This window comes from Oncorhynchus mykiss, chromosome 18 (genome assembly GCF_057628025.1).
Source record: "Oncorhynchus mykiss isolate SJ-2025 chromosome 18, ASM5762802v1, whole genome shotgun sequence".
Lineage (NCBI taxonomy): Eukaryota > Metazoa > Chordata > Actinopteri > Salmoniformes > Salmonidae > Oncorhynchus > Oncorhynchus mykiss.
The window spans coordinates 69,124,380-69,143,238 of NC_143039.1; the positions used below are offsets into that span (position 1 = coordinate 69,124,380).

At 43.3% G+C, this 18,859-nt stretch overlaps 1 protein-coding gene across 2 annotated transcripts; it reads right to left on the reverse strand.

The window, feature by feature from the left end:
* Positions 1 to 1,265: 1,265 nt before the first annotated feature.
* Positions 1,266 to 15,341, reverse strand: LOC110496657 (src-like-adapter). 2 transcript variants are annotated; one of them, XM_021572676.3, is made up of 8 exons: positions 14,187 to 15,341; positions 10,552 to 10,649; positions 10,185 to 10,281; positions 7,048 to 7,134; positions 6,762 to 6,865; positions 6,289 to 6,423; positions 2,837 to 2,969; positions 1,266 to 2,461 (listed from the first exon to the last, which is right to left on the reverse strand). In XM_021572676.3, the coding sequence occupies exons 2-8, from the start codon at positions 10,622 to 10,624 to the stop codon at positions 2,248 to 2,250; spliced, it is 843 nt and encodes a 280-aa protein (XP_021428351.3). In that variant the 5' UTR covers positions 10,625 to 10,649; positions 14,187 to 15,341; the 3' UTR covers positions 1,266 to 2,247. The 2 variants fall into 2 exon arrangements, with proteins under 2 accessions (XP_021428351.3, XP_090065351.1); XM_090209225.1 differs by lacking the exon at positions 14,187 to 15,341 and having other exon boundaries at positions 10,552 to 10,733.
* Between the last annotated feature and the right edge of the window lie 3,518 nt (positions 15,342 to 18,859).

The window sequence follows — 18,859 nt, forward strand, 5'->3', positions numbered from 1 at the left end:
TGGTCTTTTCTGGCTTTCACTGGTGATTGTCTTGCGGAAAGTGGAAGAATGGACAGTCATAAGGTTCCTCCTAACTACCTCATAACGTATAAAATTTCCTATGTGGTGTTATGGTGGCAAAGTTCACTGTATAAACTTTAGAGTCACTTCTAGAAATCTTATCAGCATGGATAAGGTTTCTCCTTAGAATACTACACGACTACTGTACATGGTTCCCTGCTGCAGCTTGCATTCTCAGACGTGGTCATCATTGCTGTCACTCAGATGGACAACAGTTACCTACAGAAACAGAGCTATTCAGGAAGTACTTTAGACAAGGGTTAAGCTGTGTTCCCAGGCTTGGATATTGGTGAGTTTGAGGCCTTAAAGAGATACTTCAGGATTTTGGCAACGAGGCCTTTTATCTACTTCTCCAGAGTCAGATGAAATGGTGGATACCATTTTTATGCCACTATGTCCAGTATGAAGTTTTGCAAGTCAATGCTAACTAGCGTTATGTGCAATGACTGGAAGTCTATGGGTATCCGCTAATATGCTAGCAGATACCATAGACTTCCAGTCATTATGCTAATGCTAGGTAGCAATTGCGCAAGTGCTTGTCAGCCACTTCCTTCAAACTGCACACAGAGATATAAAAATGGTATCCACCAGTTCATCTGACTGGGGACGTAGATAAAAAGCCTCATTGCCAAAATCCAGAAGTATCCCTTTAACTGAGAATGCGGAAGTTGTGAAGACAGAGGTATGATAAGTCCATTGTGGTTGTATGTCTTAGTTATGGTACATTGTTGCTTTACTTCCCCACAACACAATTGGAATTGATCTATTGCATTATCATTGCATCAGACAGAGTTGATTAGTTCACATCCTAAGATAAGACACCAGCTTTCACAGTAACAATGAACTAATCAGCATCACATATGGCCGCCATGAGGCCTTGGCGAGACAATCAGCCACAACAACAACACACTTAGACAATACACACATCAGAACCTTTTCACTGTGCTGTTTTCTTGGATGTTTGCTTGGATTCGGGAATGCTATGTTGATTCCTATTCAATTTGGTGCAGGCTTGAGGCCCTGGGTTACTTTCAAGAGGACAACTTGTTCTGGGCAGTCATCTTTGTGATGTTTTATCATCTGCATGCAGTTCTAGCTCTTTGGACGTAACTCTCCATAGCCCTTCCAGGAACTTTTTGAAACAGTATGTACTCACTAGTCTCTCGTGAGTCGTGACAGAAGAGCTGGCCAGATCACACACAATATTTGGTTCTGGTTTGCCGAGATTATACAATACCTTACTTTTATTTATATGAACATGTACTCAACAGAAATCACTTTGCAAGGGGTCAGGCTAAAGCTTCTGAAGCTGGTAACCATTGACATTTACACACATCCACAATAACAACAATTGCTCCCCGCACCTTTCTGATTCAGAGGGGTTGGGTTAAATGTGGAAGACACATTCAGTTGTGCAGCTGTCTAGGTATTCCCCTTTCCTTCCATGTTTCTTTCCTCATAATATTACACATTCACACAAACACCCACAACACAGCATTCAACTATTTTATCGACTGTCATGATGCTAACGTGTTGAATTTTTGCAGGACACTCGGTCAGTGCTCTGGACTCTGGACGGACTTCAACTTCAATGTTGATTCATCCCACTGAGCTTCCAATTCCTTATCAGTTCAATCCCAAAGGCTCAGATAAGGAGCAGTGTGTGTATTGGAGGAAAATATCTCGTAACAGAGGTTAACATTTAAATAGGGACTCTGGCCACCGGGCAAGATTTGGTTCTGGGTGTCGAGATCAGAAGAAAAAATGTTAGTTTATCCAGTTCCCTGGTTCAAAGTGCTAATTTCTGTGTCAAAGTCTGGATCCTTGAGCCGTTGCTCCTCTTAGTCTCATAGTCTTTTTTAAAACATATTTTCTGTGGGCTTCATTTCTGTTATTGAGATAGGACAGTGAAGATGCGACAACAAAGATAGCAAGGCAGTGGGTTGGATTCGAACCCATGCCGAATCTGGTAGCCTAGGCCAGTTCTTCTCAAACCTCTCCTCGGGGACCCCTAGACGTTTCACAATTTTGTTATAGCCCTTACTAGCTGACGTGATTCACCTAGTCAAGTACATGTTGATTAGTTGACAAGTTGAATCAAGTGTGCTAGCTCTGGAATAGATCAAATACATGGACGTCTGGGGGTCCCCAAAGAGAGGTTTGAGAACCACTGGCCTATGCAGGCCATTACGTATCATAGTCCTCCTCCAGGTCCATATGGCTGAGACTGTGGGAGGTGACGTAGACAGATTTATTCTTCTTGTGGTTCTTCTGCTGCTGTCTAGGGCCCTGAGCCCCGGCAAGAGAGAGGTAAGAGGCGATGCTGTTCCTGACTCCATAGCTCACCATGGTGTCCCTGTTCTGCTGCCCCTGGGGAGCCCCTGCACTGATCAGATCTTTCCTTTTGATTGAGAGAGAGAGAGAGAGAGAGAGAGAGAGAGAGAGAGAGAGAGAGAGAGAGAGAGAGAGAGAGAGAGAGAGAGAGAGAGAGAGAGAGAGAGAGAGAGAGAGAGAGAGAGAGAGAGAGAGAGAGAGAGAGAGAGAGAGAGAGAGAGAGAGAGAGAGAGAGAGAGAGAGAGAGAGAGAGAGAGAGATGATTAAAACGTGTTTGAGCCAATCATCATCAGGATGCAGAGTCACATCTGTCAAGTGTTCCCGCAAGCCAAGTTTTCCATTGGCCAAGTCAAAAGCAGGACTACAATTTCATTGGATCATTGGAGAGATCTGAGAGCAACAATGATGATAGACTCTAAACTACTGAACTATGAGTCCGTACCTGTCTACTTTCTTCCAGTCGAAGTTATTGCGGCGCATCACTACAGGGGGTGGCTGAGTGGTGGTGTCGAGGAGGTTGGCGGTCCCACACAGACACGGGCCAGTGAGAACACAGCACAGCCCATCTGCAGAGTCTAGGAGATCAGAGATGGACTGTGTTAGACACAGACATATAGACCTCCCCCGTGTTAGACACAGACATATAGACAGTCCCCCATGTTAGACACAGACATATAGACAGTCCCCCATGTTAGACACAGACATATAGACAGTCCCCCATGTTAGACATATAGACAGTCCTCTGTGTTAGACACAGACACATAGACATCCCCCGTGTTAGACACAGACATATAGACATCCCCCGTGTTAGACACAGACATATAGACATCCCCCGTGTTAGACACAGACACATAGCCATCCCCCATGTTAGACACATACATATAGACTGTCTCCCATGTTAGACATATAGACATCCCCCGTGTTAGACACAGACGTATAGACAGTCCCCCATGTTAGACACAGACATATAGACAGTCCCCCATGTTAGACATATACAGTGCCTTGCGAAAGTATTCGGCCCCCTTGAACTTAGCGAACTTTTGCCACATTTCAGGCTTCAAACATAAAGATATAAAACTGTATTCTTTTGTGAAGAATCAACAAGTGGGACACAATCATGAAGTGGAACGACATTTATTGGATATTTCAAACTTTTTTAACCATTCAAAAACTGAAAAATTGGGCGTGCAAAATTATTCAGCCCCCTTACTTTCAGTGCAGCAAACTCTCTCCAGAAGTTCAGTGAGGATCTCTGAATGATCCAATGTTGACCTAAATGACTAATGATGATAAATACAATCCACCTGTGTGTAATCAAGTCTCCGTATAAATGCACCTGCACAGTGATAGTCTCAGAGGTCCGTTAAAAGCGCAGAGAGCATCATGAAGAACAAGGAACACACCAGGCATGTCCGAGATACTGTTGTGAAGAAGTTTAAAGCCGGATTTGGATACAAAAAGATTTCCCAAGCTTTAAACATCCCAAGGAGCACTGTGCAAGTGATAATATTGAAATGGAAGGAGTATCAGACCACTGCAAATCTACCAAGACCTGGCCGTCCCTCTAAACTTTCAGCTCATACAAGGAGAAGACTGATCAGAGATGCAGCCAAGAGGCCCATGATCACTCTGGATGAACTGCAGAGATCTACAGCTGAGGTGGGAGACTCTGTCCATAGGACAACAATCAGTCGTATATTGCACAAATCTGGCCTTTATGGAAGAGTGGCAAGAAGAAAGCCATTTCTTAAAGATATCCATAAAAAGTGTCGTTTAAAGTTTGCCACAAGCCACCTGGGAGACACACCAAACATGTGGAAGAAGGTGCTCTGGTCAGATGAAACCAAAATTGAACTTTTTGGCAACAATGCAAAACGTTATGTTTGGCGTAAAAGCAACACAGCTGAACACACCATCCCCACTGTCAAACATGGTGGTGGCAGCATCATGGTTTGGGCCTGCTTTTCTTCAGCAGGGACAGGGAAGATGGTTAAAATTGATGGGAAGATGGATGGAGCCAAATACAGGACCATTCTGGAAGAAAACCTGATGGAGTCTGCAAAAGACCTGAGACTGGGACGGAGATTTGTCTTCCAACAAGACAATGATCCAAAATATAAAGCAAAATCTACAATGGAATGGTTCAAAAATAAACATATCCAGGTGTTAGAATGGCCAAGTCAAAGTCCAGACCTGAATCCAATCGAGAATCTGTGGAAAGAACTGAAAACTGCTGTTCACAAATGCTCTCCATCCAACCTCACTGAGCTTGAGCTGTTTTGCAAGGAGGAATGGGAAAAAAATGTCAGTCTCTCGATGTGCAAAACTGATAGAGACATACCCCAAGCGACTTACAGCTATAATCGCACCAAAAGGTGGCTCTACAAAGTATTAACTTAAGGGGGCTGAATAATTTTGCACGCCCAATTTTTCAGTTTTGGATTTGTTAAAAAAGTTTGAAATATCCAATAAATGTCGTTCCACTTCATGATTGTGTCCCACTTGTTGTTGATTCTTCACAAAAAAATACAGTTTTATATCTTTATGTTTGAAGCCTGAAATGTGGCAAAAGGTTGCAAAGTTCAAGGGGGCCGAATACTTTCGCAAGGCACTGTAGACAGTCCTCTGTGTTAGACACAGACATATAGACATCCCCCGTGTTAGACATATAGACAGTCCTCTGTGTTAGACACAGAAAAATAGACATCCCCCATGTTAGACACAGAGATATAAACATCCCCCGTGTTAGACACAGACATATAGACAGTCCCCCATGTTAGACATATAGACAGTCCTCTGTGTTAGCCACAGACATATAGACATCCCCTGTGTTAGACACAGACATATAGACATCCCCCGTGTTAGACACAGACATATAGACATCCCCGTGTTAGACACAGACATATAGACATCCCCATGTTAGACACAGACATATAGACAGTCCTCTGTGTTAGACACAGACATATAGACATCCCCCATGTTAGACACAGACATATAGACTGTCTCCCATGTTAGACATATAGACATCCCCCGTGTTAGACACAGACATATAGACATCCCCGTGTTAGACACAGACAGAGAGACATCCCCCGTGTTAGACACAGACATGTAGACATCCCCCGTGTTAGACACAGACATGTAGACATCCCCCGTGTTAGACACAGACATATAGACATCCCCCGTGTTAGACACAGACATATAGACATCCCCCGTGTTAGACACAGACATGTAGACATCCCCCGTGTTAGACACAGACATGCAGACATATAGACATCCCCCGTGTTAGACACAGACATATAGACATCCCCCGTGTTAGACACAGACATATAGACATCCCCCGTGTTAGACACAGACATATAGACATCCCCCATGTTAGACACAGACATATAGACATCCCCCATGTTAGACATATAGACAGTCCTCTGTGTTAGCCACAGACATATAGACATCCCCCATGTTAGACACAGACATATAGACTGTCTCCCATGTTAGACATATAGACATCCCCCGTGTTAGACACAGACAGATAGACATCCCCTGTGTTAGACACAGACAGATACACATTTCCATACGCTATGTACTGAAAAATAAGCATATGTGCTCACAAACGCTTGTGCGATGAACATAACCACACACGAACGCACACACACGCACACAATCACACACATCTGCCTTTGAAAACAAACATTGATGTTACAGTCAATATGAAAGACCTAGCCTCAGTAAAAATATGTCCACATGGTCATCAGCAACAAACCCATCCCTTCCTTTCTTGTTCTTAATGTGTACTCTTGGCCAAAGCACAACGGAACGTGGCAAGCATCTGATAAGAAGAAATATATTTAAAAATGCTTGAGATTATTTTCAGTGTGTCTGTGTCTGTTTTAGACTCACCACAGTAGTGGTTGACCATCTCTTCCAGGCACTGGAAGGTCAGGCGAGGAGAGATATAGTACCAGCCGTTGTTCTCCAAGCGATAGATTTTATAGTGCTTGATGGATCTGTGCTTTACAGACATGGAGTAGACACCTGCACATACAATATACAGATGTAATATCTTATTTTGAGCTAGTTTGCTACAGCTGGAAATAATACTGCAGCAACAGGAAATGGGAATTATTACGTAGGGGTTGGTTGTGCGTTGTTCGTAAGGGAAAATCAAGTCTAAAATGTCAAAGTGGAAATGACAAACTTCAGAAGCCTTTTTAAATCTCAAACACACTAGAATGTTTGAACATTCTCCTGCAACAGGGTGATACAATGAAGATCCTACATCTGTAGGCCTAAATAGATCCTCATAGATACCCATCTACTATCATCCTACTGACCTCCTAACTTGGTAGGGCTTTAAAAAGTCACGGACTCACCTCTCTGCTGTGTGCTCTCTCTGATCATGAAGGATCCCACTCTGTTTACAGGGAGGCGAAGTAGTTCCTCCGCCTTCTGCCTCGCCACTCCCTCAAACAACCATCTTAGAACATACATTTATATACTATTATATTAAAGTATATAATATTATTATATTAAGATGTGATAGTCTTTCTGGTTAGACCTAATTTATTCTTTAATTATATTGACACTTACAAAACATTTTAGTCTCTATATGAATATTTGTAGACTGAATGTTAAGCAGTGGGAGACAACCATGCTTACCCATGGTAGACTTTGGCAACATAGTTATTAGGGATGTAGTTCTCCCTTCCTGATTGGCCAGACCGGACTCTCCACCAGTTACCTTCCCTAAAGAACGCACACAAATTAAAAGGGGAACTGTGACTGAAAAAAATCTGAAATTGTAGTTCCCCATATTGTATTAAAGCTGCAAGACAATAATGCTATGCATCTAATTTCCCCCAATGTGTTCATTCTCTATTGTGCCTGTTATTGCTTGCACAGTTTTGTATTGTAATGTTGCATAGCTTTGCATTGTATTTTGGTTTGCACTGTGGCTTGCGGGAGTTTTTGTGTGTCGTCCTGTGTCATCTCGATATCTACAGTATGTCTATAACACAGGAGGCTGCTAAGGGGAGAATGGCTCATAATAATGTCTGGAACGGAGCAAATGGAATGGCATCAAACACCTGAAAACCATGTATGTGATACCAGTCCACCTATTCTACTCCAGTTATTACCACTAGACCGTTCTACCCAATTAAGGTGCCACCAAGCTCCTGTGGTCTGTAACTGTGCATCTATCAATTTCTGCTCTAGGAAGTGGTTAGTACATACAGTACATCTTTAAAAGTGCTTTCCTCACCATCTTAAATAAGCATGCCCCTTTCAAAAAATTTAGAACTAAGAAAATATATAGACCTTGATCCACTCCAGACTTGACTGCCCTTGACCAGCACAAAAACACCCTGTGGAGTACTGCACTAGCATCGAATAGTCCCCGCGATATGCAACTTTTCATGGAAGTCAGGAACCAATACACACAGTCAGTTAGGAAAGCAAAGGCTAGCTTTTTCAAACAGAAATTTGCATCCTACAACACTAATTCCAAATGTTTTTGGGACACTGTAAAGTCCATGGAGAGTAAGAGCACCTCCTGCCCACTGCACTGAGGCTAGGCCAGATTTTGCAGCTCTTTCAGAACATCAGCTGACTGGATTTGGGAGAAGGAGAAATGGGGACGGCTTGGGGGAGTTGCTGTGGAGGGTGCAGTGCTGTTGACCGGGGTAGGGGTAGCCAGGTTGAAAGCATGGCCAGCCGTAGAAAAATGCTTATTGAAATTCTCAATTATAGTGGATTTATCGGTGGTGACAGTGTTTCCTATCCTCAGTGCAGTGGGCAGCTGGAAGGAGGACTTCTTATTCTCCATGGACTTCACAGTGTCCCAGAACTTTTTTGAGTTTGTCTTCCAGGAAGCAGATTTCTGCTTGAAAAGGCTAGCCTTGGCTTTTCTATCTCTCTGTGTATATTGGTTTCTGACTTCCCTGAACAGCTGCATATCACGGGGGCTGTTCGATGCTAATGCAGAACGCCATAGGATGTTTTTGTGTTGGTTAAGGGCAGTCAGGTCTGGAGAGAACCAAGGGCTATATCTGTTCCTGGTTCTAAATTTCTTGAATGGGGCATGCTTATTTAAGATGATGAGGAAGGCATTTAAAAAAAATAACCAGGCATCCTCTACTGACGGGATGAGGTCAATATCCTTCCAGGATACCCGGGCCAGATCGATTAGAAAGGCCTGCTCGCTGAAGTGTTTTTCAGGGAGCGTTTGACAGTGATGAGTGAGACCCATTACGGATGCAGGCAATGAGGCAGTGATCGCTGAGATCTTGGTTGAAAACAGCAGAGGTGTATTTAGAGGGCAAGTTGGTTAGGATGATATCTATGAGGATGCCCGTGTTTACGGCTTTGGGGTGGTACCTGGTAGGTTCATTGATAATTTGTGTGAGATTGAGGGCATCAAGTAGGATGGCTGGGGTGTTAAGCATGTTCCAGTTTAGGTCGCCTCGCAGGACGAGCTCTGAAGATAGATGGGGGGCAATCAGTTCACATATGGTGTCCAGAGTACAGCTGGGGGCAGAGCGTGGTCTATAGCAGGCGGCAACAGTGAGATACTTGTTTTTAGAGAGGTGGATTTTTATACTGGGTACTTCTGGTCCTTCTTTAGACACTGTTAACTAACCTCCAAACGAGCTTCAATGCCATACAACACTCCTTCCGTGGCCTCCAACTGCTCTTAAATGCTAGTAAACCAAAGTGCATGCTCTTCAACTGATCGCTGCCCACACCCGCCCGACCGACTAGCATCACTATTCTGGACGGTTCTGAATATGTGGACAACTATAAATACCTAGTTGTCTGGCTAGACTGTAAACTCTCCTTCCAGACTCACATTAAGCATCTCCAATCCAAAGTTGAAAATAGAATCGGCTTCCTATTTCGCAACAAAGCCTCCTTCACTCATGCTGCCAAACATACCCTCGTAAAACTGACTACCCTACCGATCCTTGACTTCGTCGATGTCATTTACAAAATAGCCCCAAACACAATACTCAGCAAATTGGATGCAGTCTATCACAGTGCCATCCATTTTGTCACCAAAGCCCCATATACTACCCACCACTGCGACCTGTATGCTCTCGTTGGCTGGTCCTCTCTACATATTAGTCGCCAAACCCATTGGCTCCAGGTCAACTATAAGTCTTTGCTAGGTACAGCTCACTGGTCACCGTAGCAACACCCACCCATAGCAAGCGCTCCAGCAGGTATATTTCACTGGTCATCACCAAAGCCAACACACCCTTTGGCTGCCTTTCCTTCCAGTTCTCTGCTGCCATTGACTGGAAAATTTCAAAAATCACTGAAGTTGGAGACTTATTTCTCCTTCACTAACTTAAAGCGTCAGCTGTCAGAGCAGTTTACCGATCGCTGCAGCTGTACACAGCCCATCTGTAAATAGCCCATCCAACCACCTACCTCATCCCCATATTTGTTTTTGTTTTTCTGCTGTTTTGCACACCGGTACTTCTACTTGCACATCCTCATCTGCACATATATCACTCCAGTGTAAATTGCTAAATTGTAATTACTTCAACTATTGGCCTATTTATTGCCTTACCTCCTTAATTCATTTGCACACACTGTATACAGATTTTTCTATTGTGTTATTGACTGTACATTTGTTTATCCCACGTGTAACTTTGTGTTGTTGTTTTTGCTGCTTTGCTTTGCTTTATCTTGGCCAGGTCGCTGTTGTAAATGAGAACTTGTGCATGTGCAGACCACGTGTTTATACAGTAATTGCTCTCACAGACAGACAAAGCATTGACTGTACTTACTGAGACAAGACCCTCAGCTTCTCTCCCATCCTGAAGATCGGCTCACTGATGTCTGGAAAAGGATAGTCATGGAGAACAACAAGTGTGTCGTCTTCTCCTGCTCAGCAACCACCAATGTTACACAGTTAGATAGACATCAACATTAGCACAGGTGACATTTAGTGATGCATTTCCTGACATGAGGGAAATAATTGTCTTTTACTTCTAATTGACTTCCAAGTGAACGATATCAAACGTATACACTTTGGTAAAGGTATGTCGACTGAAATCCAAGTACTGTAGTGTAATCATCATATCTGTTGAAGCCTCATCACATTACATTTACAAACTACAGTATGATATAGCAAATAATGACTTTAAGTCTTACCCTTTAGTGCGCTGTCATGGCAGTTTGTATTTGTTTCGTTGCTATTTTCCCCACCCCTCATCACATTCCCCATAGTGGCACTCCAATGGGGTCAAGCTCTGAGGACACACAGACAGATGACCTACAGTAGCTATTCATCAAGTCATATCGACTCGCATACTTCCTACTATTGCTGGCCAGCGAAGCGATTGTGCCTGTGTGTATGTGTGTGTGTGTGTGTACGTTTTGTAACTTCCTACTAACGGCCACAGTCCTATCTCGACCAGGACACACACAGTAAATGGAGAAGTTGAGGACAGGCTCTCTATCAAGCACAACTTTCCACCCTACCCTTTCTTTCCTCTTTCTAACTTGTGTCACAAAATGTGTTGACTAATTTGAAGGTCAACCTGAGTGGCTATACTGTGTAGCTAACATGTTTTTAACTTCACCCATAACCCAATGTGTTGGTGAAATCTGATTAAATACTTAGCTTCACGTTATGGAGTGGCTTCCGTAGTAAACTGGAGTAGCAGGGATGGACATTAAGGGCTGCCCTATTGCTTGAGCAGTCACACGTTGAGCCTGCTCTGAGGTTGCCCCATAGGGAAGGTTTTTATTTTTACTGATAACATCCAAAATGCTAAGGATTCTAGTAGTCAGGTCCCCCCCCCCCCCCTCTCCTTCTGAACACCCCAAAATAAATATACGCCCTATTAAATAATAGGCCCTATTAGTAAAACTATAGTAACCAATAGTCCCTGTGTTGAGAAGAGAACATAGGAAACAGAGACACCGTGGAAACAATCGGAAGATAATATACTACATTACCAAAAGTATGTGTACACCTGCTAGTTGAACATGTAATTCGAAAATCACGGGCATTAAGATACTATAACAGCCTCCACTCTTCTGGGAAGGCTTTTCACAAGATGTTGGAACATTGCTGCGGGGACTTGCTTCCATTCAGCCACAAGAGCATTACTGAGGTTGGGTACTGATGTTGGGCGATTAGGCCTGGCTCGCAGTCTGCGTTCCAATTCATCCTAAAGGTGTTCGATGGGGTTGAGGTCAGGGCTTTGTGCAGGCTAGTCAAGTTCTTCCACACCGATCTCGACAAACCATTTCTGTATGGACCTCGCTTTGGGCACGGGGGCATTGTTATGCTGAAACAGGAATGCTGAAACTGTTTCCACAAAGCTGGAAGCACAGAATTGTCTAGAATGTCATTGTATGGTGTAGCGTTAAGATTTCACTTCACTGGAATTAAGGGGCCTAGCCCGAACCCTGAAAAACAGCTCCAGACCATTATTCCTCCTCCACCAAATGTACAGTTGTCACTATGGATTTGGGCAGGTAGCGTTCTCCTGGTATCTGCCAAACCCAGATTTGTCCGTCAGACTGCCAGATTGTGAAATGAGATTCATCACTCCAGAGAACGTGTTTCCACTGCTCCAGAGTCCAATGGTGGCGAGCTTTACACTACTCCAGCCGACCTTTGGCATTGTGCATTGTGATCTTAGGCTTGTGTGCGGCTGCTCAGTTTTGGAAACCCATTTCAGGAAGCTCCCGACCAGCATTTATTGTGCTGACGTTGCTTCCAGAGGCAGTTTGGAACTTGTGGTGAGTGTTGCAACCGAGGAAAGACTATTTTTTTTTTTACACACTACGCATTCGTCTGCCCCGAAAGGTGGCATTCTATGACGGTGCCACAATGAAAGTCACTGAGCTCTTTAGTAGTGTTTGGAGATTGAATGGCTGTGTGCTCAATTTTATACACCTGTCAGCAACAGGTGTGGCTGAAATAGCCGAAGGGGTGTCCACATACTTTTGTATATATAATGTATCTTGGTTAACTTGGATGATATGATAGCAAGTTATTCTCATGCTGTGCATCAATGCTATTTATATTCAGAGTTAAAAAGTATATTTGACCATATGTGTCCAGCAGTTATTGTCAGAAATAATTTATGTCTAAATTACCACCCAATTGTCATACTTGAGTAATAGAAAATGACTACTACTTGAGTAAAAGTCTAAAAGTATTTGGTTTTAAAAATACACTACCGTTCAAAAGTTTGGGGCCACTTAGAAATGTCCTTATTTTTTAAAGAAAAGCACTTTTTTTTTTGTCCATTAAATTAACATAAAATTGATCAGAAATACAGTGTAGACATTGTTAAGAAGAGTTTCAGAAGAAAGTTCTTTGTTTCTCTTTGTTTTTGATATTTTAACCTGCGTGTCGTGATCGCGTTTGGTGTGGGGGGACAAAATGAATGTATGCACGATGGTGCACACACACAGCCGGTTTGGGTTCTGTGTTAAGAAGGACAGTTTTATTGCTTCTTTAATCAGGACGAAAGTTTTCAGCTGTGCTAACATAATTGCAAAAGGGTTTTCTAATGATCAAATAGCCTTTTAAAATGCCAAACTCGGATTATCTAACATGACATGCCATTGGAACACTCGAGTGATGGTTGCTGATAATGGGCCTCTGAATACCATAAAAAATCTGCCATTTCCAGGTACAATAGTTGCAAGTTCATATCTCCGAGCTGACAAGGTACAAATCTGTCGTTCTGCCCCTGAACAGGCAGTTAACCCACTGTTCCTAGGCCGTCATTGAAAATAAGAATTTGTTTACAACATTAACAATGTCTACACTGTATTTCTGATCAATTTGATGTTATTTTAATGGACAAGTCGTCAGGCTTTCTTTCAAAAACAAGGACATGTCTAAGTCACCCCAAACTTGTGAATGGTAGTGTAAGAATCAAAAGTAATTCCTTATATTCCTTATTAAGCAAACCAGATGGGACCATTTTCTTGTTTTTTTAAAATGTACGGATAGCCAAGGGCAAGCTCCATCCATGTTAAGTGAGTCCGCCAGATCAGAGGCAGTAGGGATGACCAGGGATGTTCTCTTGATATGTGTGTTAATTTGAATGTTTCCTGTCCTGCTAAGCATTCAAAATGTAACGAGTACTTTTGGGTATCAGGGAAAATGTATGTACAGTGGGGCAAAAAATATTTAGTCAGCCACCAATTGTGCAAGTTCTCCCACTTAAGAAGATTTATATTGATAACAAGTTCAAACAGGTGCCATTAATACAGGTAACGAGTGGAGGACAGAGGATCCTCTTAAAGAAGAAGTTACAGGTCTGTGTGAGCCAGAAATCTTGCTTGTTTGTAGGTGACCAAATACTTATTTTCCACCATAATTTGCAAATAAATTCATAAAAAATCCTACAATGTGATTTTCAGGATTTTTTTTCTCATTTTGTCTGTCATAGTTGAAGTATTCCTATGATGAAAATTACAGGCCTCTCTCATATTTTTAAGTGGGAGAACTTGCACAATTGGTGGCTGACTAAATACTTTCTTGCCCCACTGTATGTACAATTGTCTTCAGCAATGTAGTGGAGTAAAAGTAGTCAAAAATATAAATACTCAAGTAAAGTACAGATACCCCAAAAGACTACTTAAGTAGTACTTTCAGGTATTTTTACTTACGTACTTTACATGACTGTAAATTACCTTTTAAAATGTGTGTTGTTACTACTACAGCATATATTTTAAGCACAGATATGTAGGCTTAGTACACTTTTACCATACATATACTGCAATAAATGCGTGACATAGCCTGAATAACTCACCTAGCTTCTTCTGAGTCCTGTGGAGTCGTCAGGCTTGGAGGACCAGTAGCAGGGGGATCCTGAGTCCTGTGGAGTCATCAGGCTTGGAGGACCAGTAGCAGGGGGATCCTGAGTCCTGTGGAGTCGTCAGGCTTGGAGGACCAGTAGCAGGGGGATCCTGAGTCCTGTGGAGTCGTCAGGCTTGGAGGACCAGTAGCAGGGGGATCCTGAGTCCTGTGGAGTCGTCAGGCTTGGAGGACCAGTAGCAGGGGGATCCTGAGTCCTGTGGAGTCGTCAGGCTTGGAAGACCAGTAGCAGGGGGATCCTGAGTCCTGTGGAGTCGTCAGGCTTGGAGGACCAGTAGCAGGGGGATCCTGAGTCCTGTGGAGTCGTCAGGCTTGGAGGACCAGTAGCAGGGGGATCCTGAGTCCTGTGGAGTCGTCAGGCTTGGAGGACCAGTAGCAGGGGGATCCTGAGTCCTGTGGAGTCGTCAGGCTTGGAGGACCAGTAGCAGGGGGCTCCTGAGTCCTGTGGAGTCGTCAGGCTTGGAGGACCAGTAGCAGGGGGATCCTGAGTCCTGTGGAGTCGTCAGGCTTGGAGGACCAGTAGCAGGGGGCTCCTGAGTCCTGTGGAGTCGTCAGGCTTGGAGGACCAGTAGCAGGGGGCTCCTGAGTCCTGTGGAGTCGTCAGGCTTGGAGGACCAGTAGCAGGGGGCTCCTGAGTCCTGTGGAGTCGTCAGGCTTGGAGGACCAGTAGCAGGGGGCTCCTGAGTCCTGTGGAGTCGTCAGGCTTGGAGGACCAGTAGCAGGGGGCTCCTGAGTCCTGTGGAGTCGTCAGGCTTGGAGGACCAGTAGCAGGGGGCTCCTGAGTCCTGTGGAGTCGTCAGGCTTGGAGGACCAGTAGCAGGGGGCTCCTGAGTCCTGTGGAGTTGTCAGGCTTGGAGGGCCAGTAGCAGGGGATCCTTGTTGAACATGGTCTTTGGCTCTGTGTGTTGGAGATAAGCCAGAGGGAGCATGTCAGCTACACTGATATACTGTTACTATTCATGGACAGAGTTTCACAGTTCACACCCTCAGCTGATGCACTGTCACAGTGAGGCAAGAGCACTTCCTCTGGCCACCCACACACACACCCACACACACACACACACACATACACACACACACACACGACACTGGTTGGGCTCACACACATTGACCGTGTTCCAAAGCATAAAATATGTGATGCATTGTGGGTAAATTGTGAAACAGAGCAAAAGACCTATGAGAATGTTTGAGTTCACAGACAAGAACTAAGAGAACGTACTAACTAAAAGTAGATGCTGGTTTTACATGTTGCATTTAAATATTTTTTCAGTATATGTTGTGTTGAACCCTGTCATCCTTTGTAATCAGTATTATCACTCTCTCTTTCTCATATTCTACATAAGGCTTCTGTGCTGGCTAGTGTGCCCCACGGAAGCAACCAGTCACCACCTTCTACGCGTGGTCGAGCTGCAGACTCATATAAGAATCTATTGAGCCAAGTAATTTTTCTCAATAGCACTGTGGTTAATGGTTAGCTGCACCAAGCTTTATTCAAAATAGCAATGTGGTTAAATGGCTAGCTGCTACAAGCTATTTTTCCAAATAGCACTGTGGTTAAATGGCTAGCTGCTACAAGCTATTTTTCCAAATAGCACTGTGGTTAAATGGCTAGCTGCTGCAAGCTATTTTTCAAAATAGCACTATAGTTCTCCAGTCCACAATAAAGAGTTTTCTACCTCTTTCTACCTCTGATGGTTTTAATAACAATCTGTGGATCTGCCCTTCCCTCCTAGACTGTCATTTTACCAGTCCAACAGGCCTGTTGTAGATTAAACTGTAGGATGGAGAGAGTTTATTAGACAGTGTGTCACAGATTAACGGTACCCACAAATAAGAGGTCTGCTCTTTGGATGTGTAACACGTAACATGTGTTTGTGTGTGAAGTAGTCACGTGCACATTTCTCTGTGTAGATCAAAAAAAGTTTGAAAATGATCAATGAGTGGATATTCTCACTGCTCTGGAGAAAGTGTTTTTTTTTTTTTTTTACCCCAGTAACCGTTTATGATTAAATATGGTGCCTTGTTTTTGCCAAAAATAGTATCAATGTGAAACTCATGTGAAGTTTTAGCTTTTAACAGAGGTATATCGATGCTATCTACATGAAGTAGGCCTAAATAATACGTATCTATAGTTCACAGACACAACACTTGGATCTGTCCATTTGAAACATCAGGTCTTGCTCTGTTGACACCTTCCTGACTTTTTATTGGAGGACAGATGGTCAGTACATTTCTATTGAGCCTTTTGTCTATAGTTATGTCAAAGATGGCGCATAGTCTCTGAAAGTACACTGAGCTTCATTTGACTTTATAACTCGTCATTATCTAAGATCGTGGATTTCAGGAAGTTTTGGAAGTTATTTTGGAACTTGATATACTTGTATTGCCTCGAGGGAGAGGAGAGATTCACTATTGCATAGAGCAGAAGTTGGAAGGTATTGGTTTGATGCTGGTCGAGTGTGGGACTGCAGCACTCTCTATCTGGTTTCCCCGGCATGTGTGAGGACTGAGGTTAGAGACACTAAGTGATATATGAACAGACCACAGACTTTAAGGTCTTACAACACAGCTCATCTCATCACCTTCAGTAGGTATTTTGGTTCCTTTTCAACAATTGTTTCAAAACCCAGCGCAGTAGAGCGCTTATAGAAAGAATATTCACCATATTATTGACAATGTAAAACCCTCCTGTAAGGGAGTGTGTCACTGGCAGCAGGGAAGTCAGGCGCAGGAGAGCAAAACTGGGCAATCAACGGAGCAGTTTTATTCATAAAACCCCCGGAAACCAGAACAATAAACAAATGGGTACAAAACCCGTCGCGCACCAGAGAGAACATGCACTTACAATAAACAATTCCACACAAAGACATGGGGGGTACAGAGGGTTAAATACACAACATGTAATGAGGGAAATTGAGACCAGGTGTATGAGAAGACAAGACAAAACAAATGGAAAATGAAAAGTGGATCGATGATGGCTAGAAGACCGGTGACGCCGAGCGCCGAGTGCCGCCCTAACAAGGAGAGGAACCGACTTCGGCGGAAGTCGTGACACCTCCATGTGATTTTCCATGGTCTACCATGGAAACCAAATTGAACATTAAAAAAAAAAAGTGTAACCTTTTTTTAAACTAGGCAAGTCAGTTAAGAACAAATTATTACTTACAATGACGGCCTACCCCGGCCAAAACTGGACGACGCTGGGCCAATTGTAAATTCAAATTTTTAACATCTTTAATTTGTCCTTTGGATAATTAAAAAAAAACACACACAATGACACAGGCTCATATCCAAGCAGTGCAAGAGGTGGGGGCAGGTGCCGGGTGTAACTGTTGAGGTAGGAAGGAAATGCTCATTGTGGTCTGGAACTAAAATAAACTGGGCAATAACCTAACATTTTTGTCAGGATGTAAAAATTGTGCTTTGTTTGTATGCTCCTTATCTGAGAGATTCTGATCTTGTTTAATTGGTTTGAATACAGTATATTCAATAGTAGGAGTGTAACGGTTCACCAAACCCACGGTTTGGGACGTATTGTTGTTTTGGGGTCACAGTTCAGTTTTGGTATAGCGAAAACCATTCAGGAAGTTGAAGGAAAATACAAATCCCTAATTCATTTTGTTCATGTCTTACCATCTTTGGCAAATTAATGAATGGTCTACTAAATTCAATACATTTAGTTGATTTCCTACTATGTTCTATACATTTAGTTGATTTCGTACTATGTTCAATAAGTACAATTTTGCTTCTTCTGGGAAGCCAAAATGTTCCCACACTGGAGATTTAAATGATGATGGAGGATCTGGTTTATCTGCCCCACCACTCGCCATCACACAGAGAGAACTACTTCCTGAATGCGCCTCACAAAAGAGGCGCATCCAGAGTCCAGAGTCAATGTGCGGGGGCAACGGTTAGTTGAGGTAATATCTACATGTAGGTAGAGTTATTAAAGTTACTGTGCATAGATGATAACAACAGAGAGTAGCAGCGGTGTAAAAGAGGGGGGGGGGGGGCAATGCAAATAGTATGGGTAGCCATTTGATTAGATGTTCAGGAGTCATATGGCTTGGGGGTAGAAGTTGTAGAAGCCTCTTGGACCTTGACATGGCGCTCCGGTACCACTTGGCGTGCGGTAGCAGAGAGAACAGTCTATTACTAGGGTGGCTGGAGTCTTTGACCATTTTTAGGGCCTTCCTCTGACACCGCCTGGTATAGAGGTCCTGGATGGCGGGAAGCTTGGCCCCAGTGATGTACTAAGCCATTGAAACTACCCTTTGGAGCAGTTGCCATACCAGGCAGTGATGCAACCAATGCTCTCGATGGTACAGCTGTAGAACCTTTTGAGGATCTGAGGACCCATGTCAAATCTTTTCAGTCTCCTGAGAGGAAATATGTTTTGTCGTGCCCTCTTCACAACTGTCTTTAGTATTGTCATGTTTACGGTTAGTTGGATTTCTTGTCCTCGCAGTGTAAACATTAGCCTCTTCAACCTTCAGATGACCTTCTAATATGTGGATGACGTGGGAAGAAGGTCCACAACAATCTTTTCTCTTCGGGATGTTTACTGTAGACAAGTGATAACACTATAGTTACTGCTTAGCTCCAGTT

Bases quoted from the DNA above. Each gene is read 5' to 3' on its own strand.
- LOC110496657 (XM_021572676.3), bottom strand. From the start codon at position 10,624: ATGGGGAATGTGATGAGGGGTGGGGAAAATAGCAACGAAACAAATACA. The intron at 7,135-10,184 runs GTAAGTACAGTC...TGCGTTCTTTAG, and splicing joins AAGCTGAGGGTCTTGTCTCA to GGAAGGTAACTGGTGGAGAG. The intron at 6,866-7,047 runs GTAAGCATGGTT...GTATGTTCTAAG, and splicing joins GTTGCCAAAGTCTACCATGG to ATGGTTGTTTGAGGGAGTGG.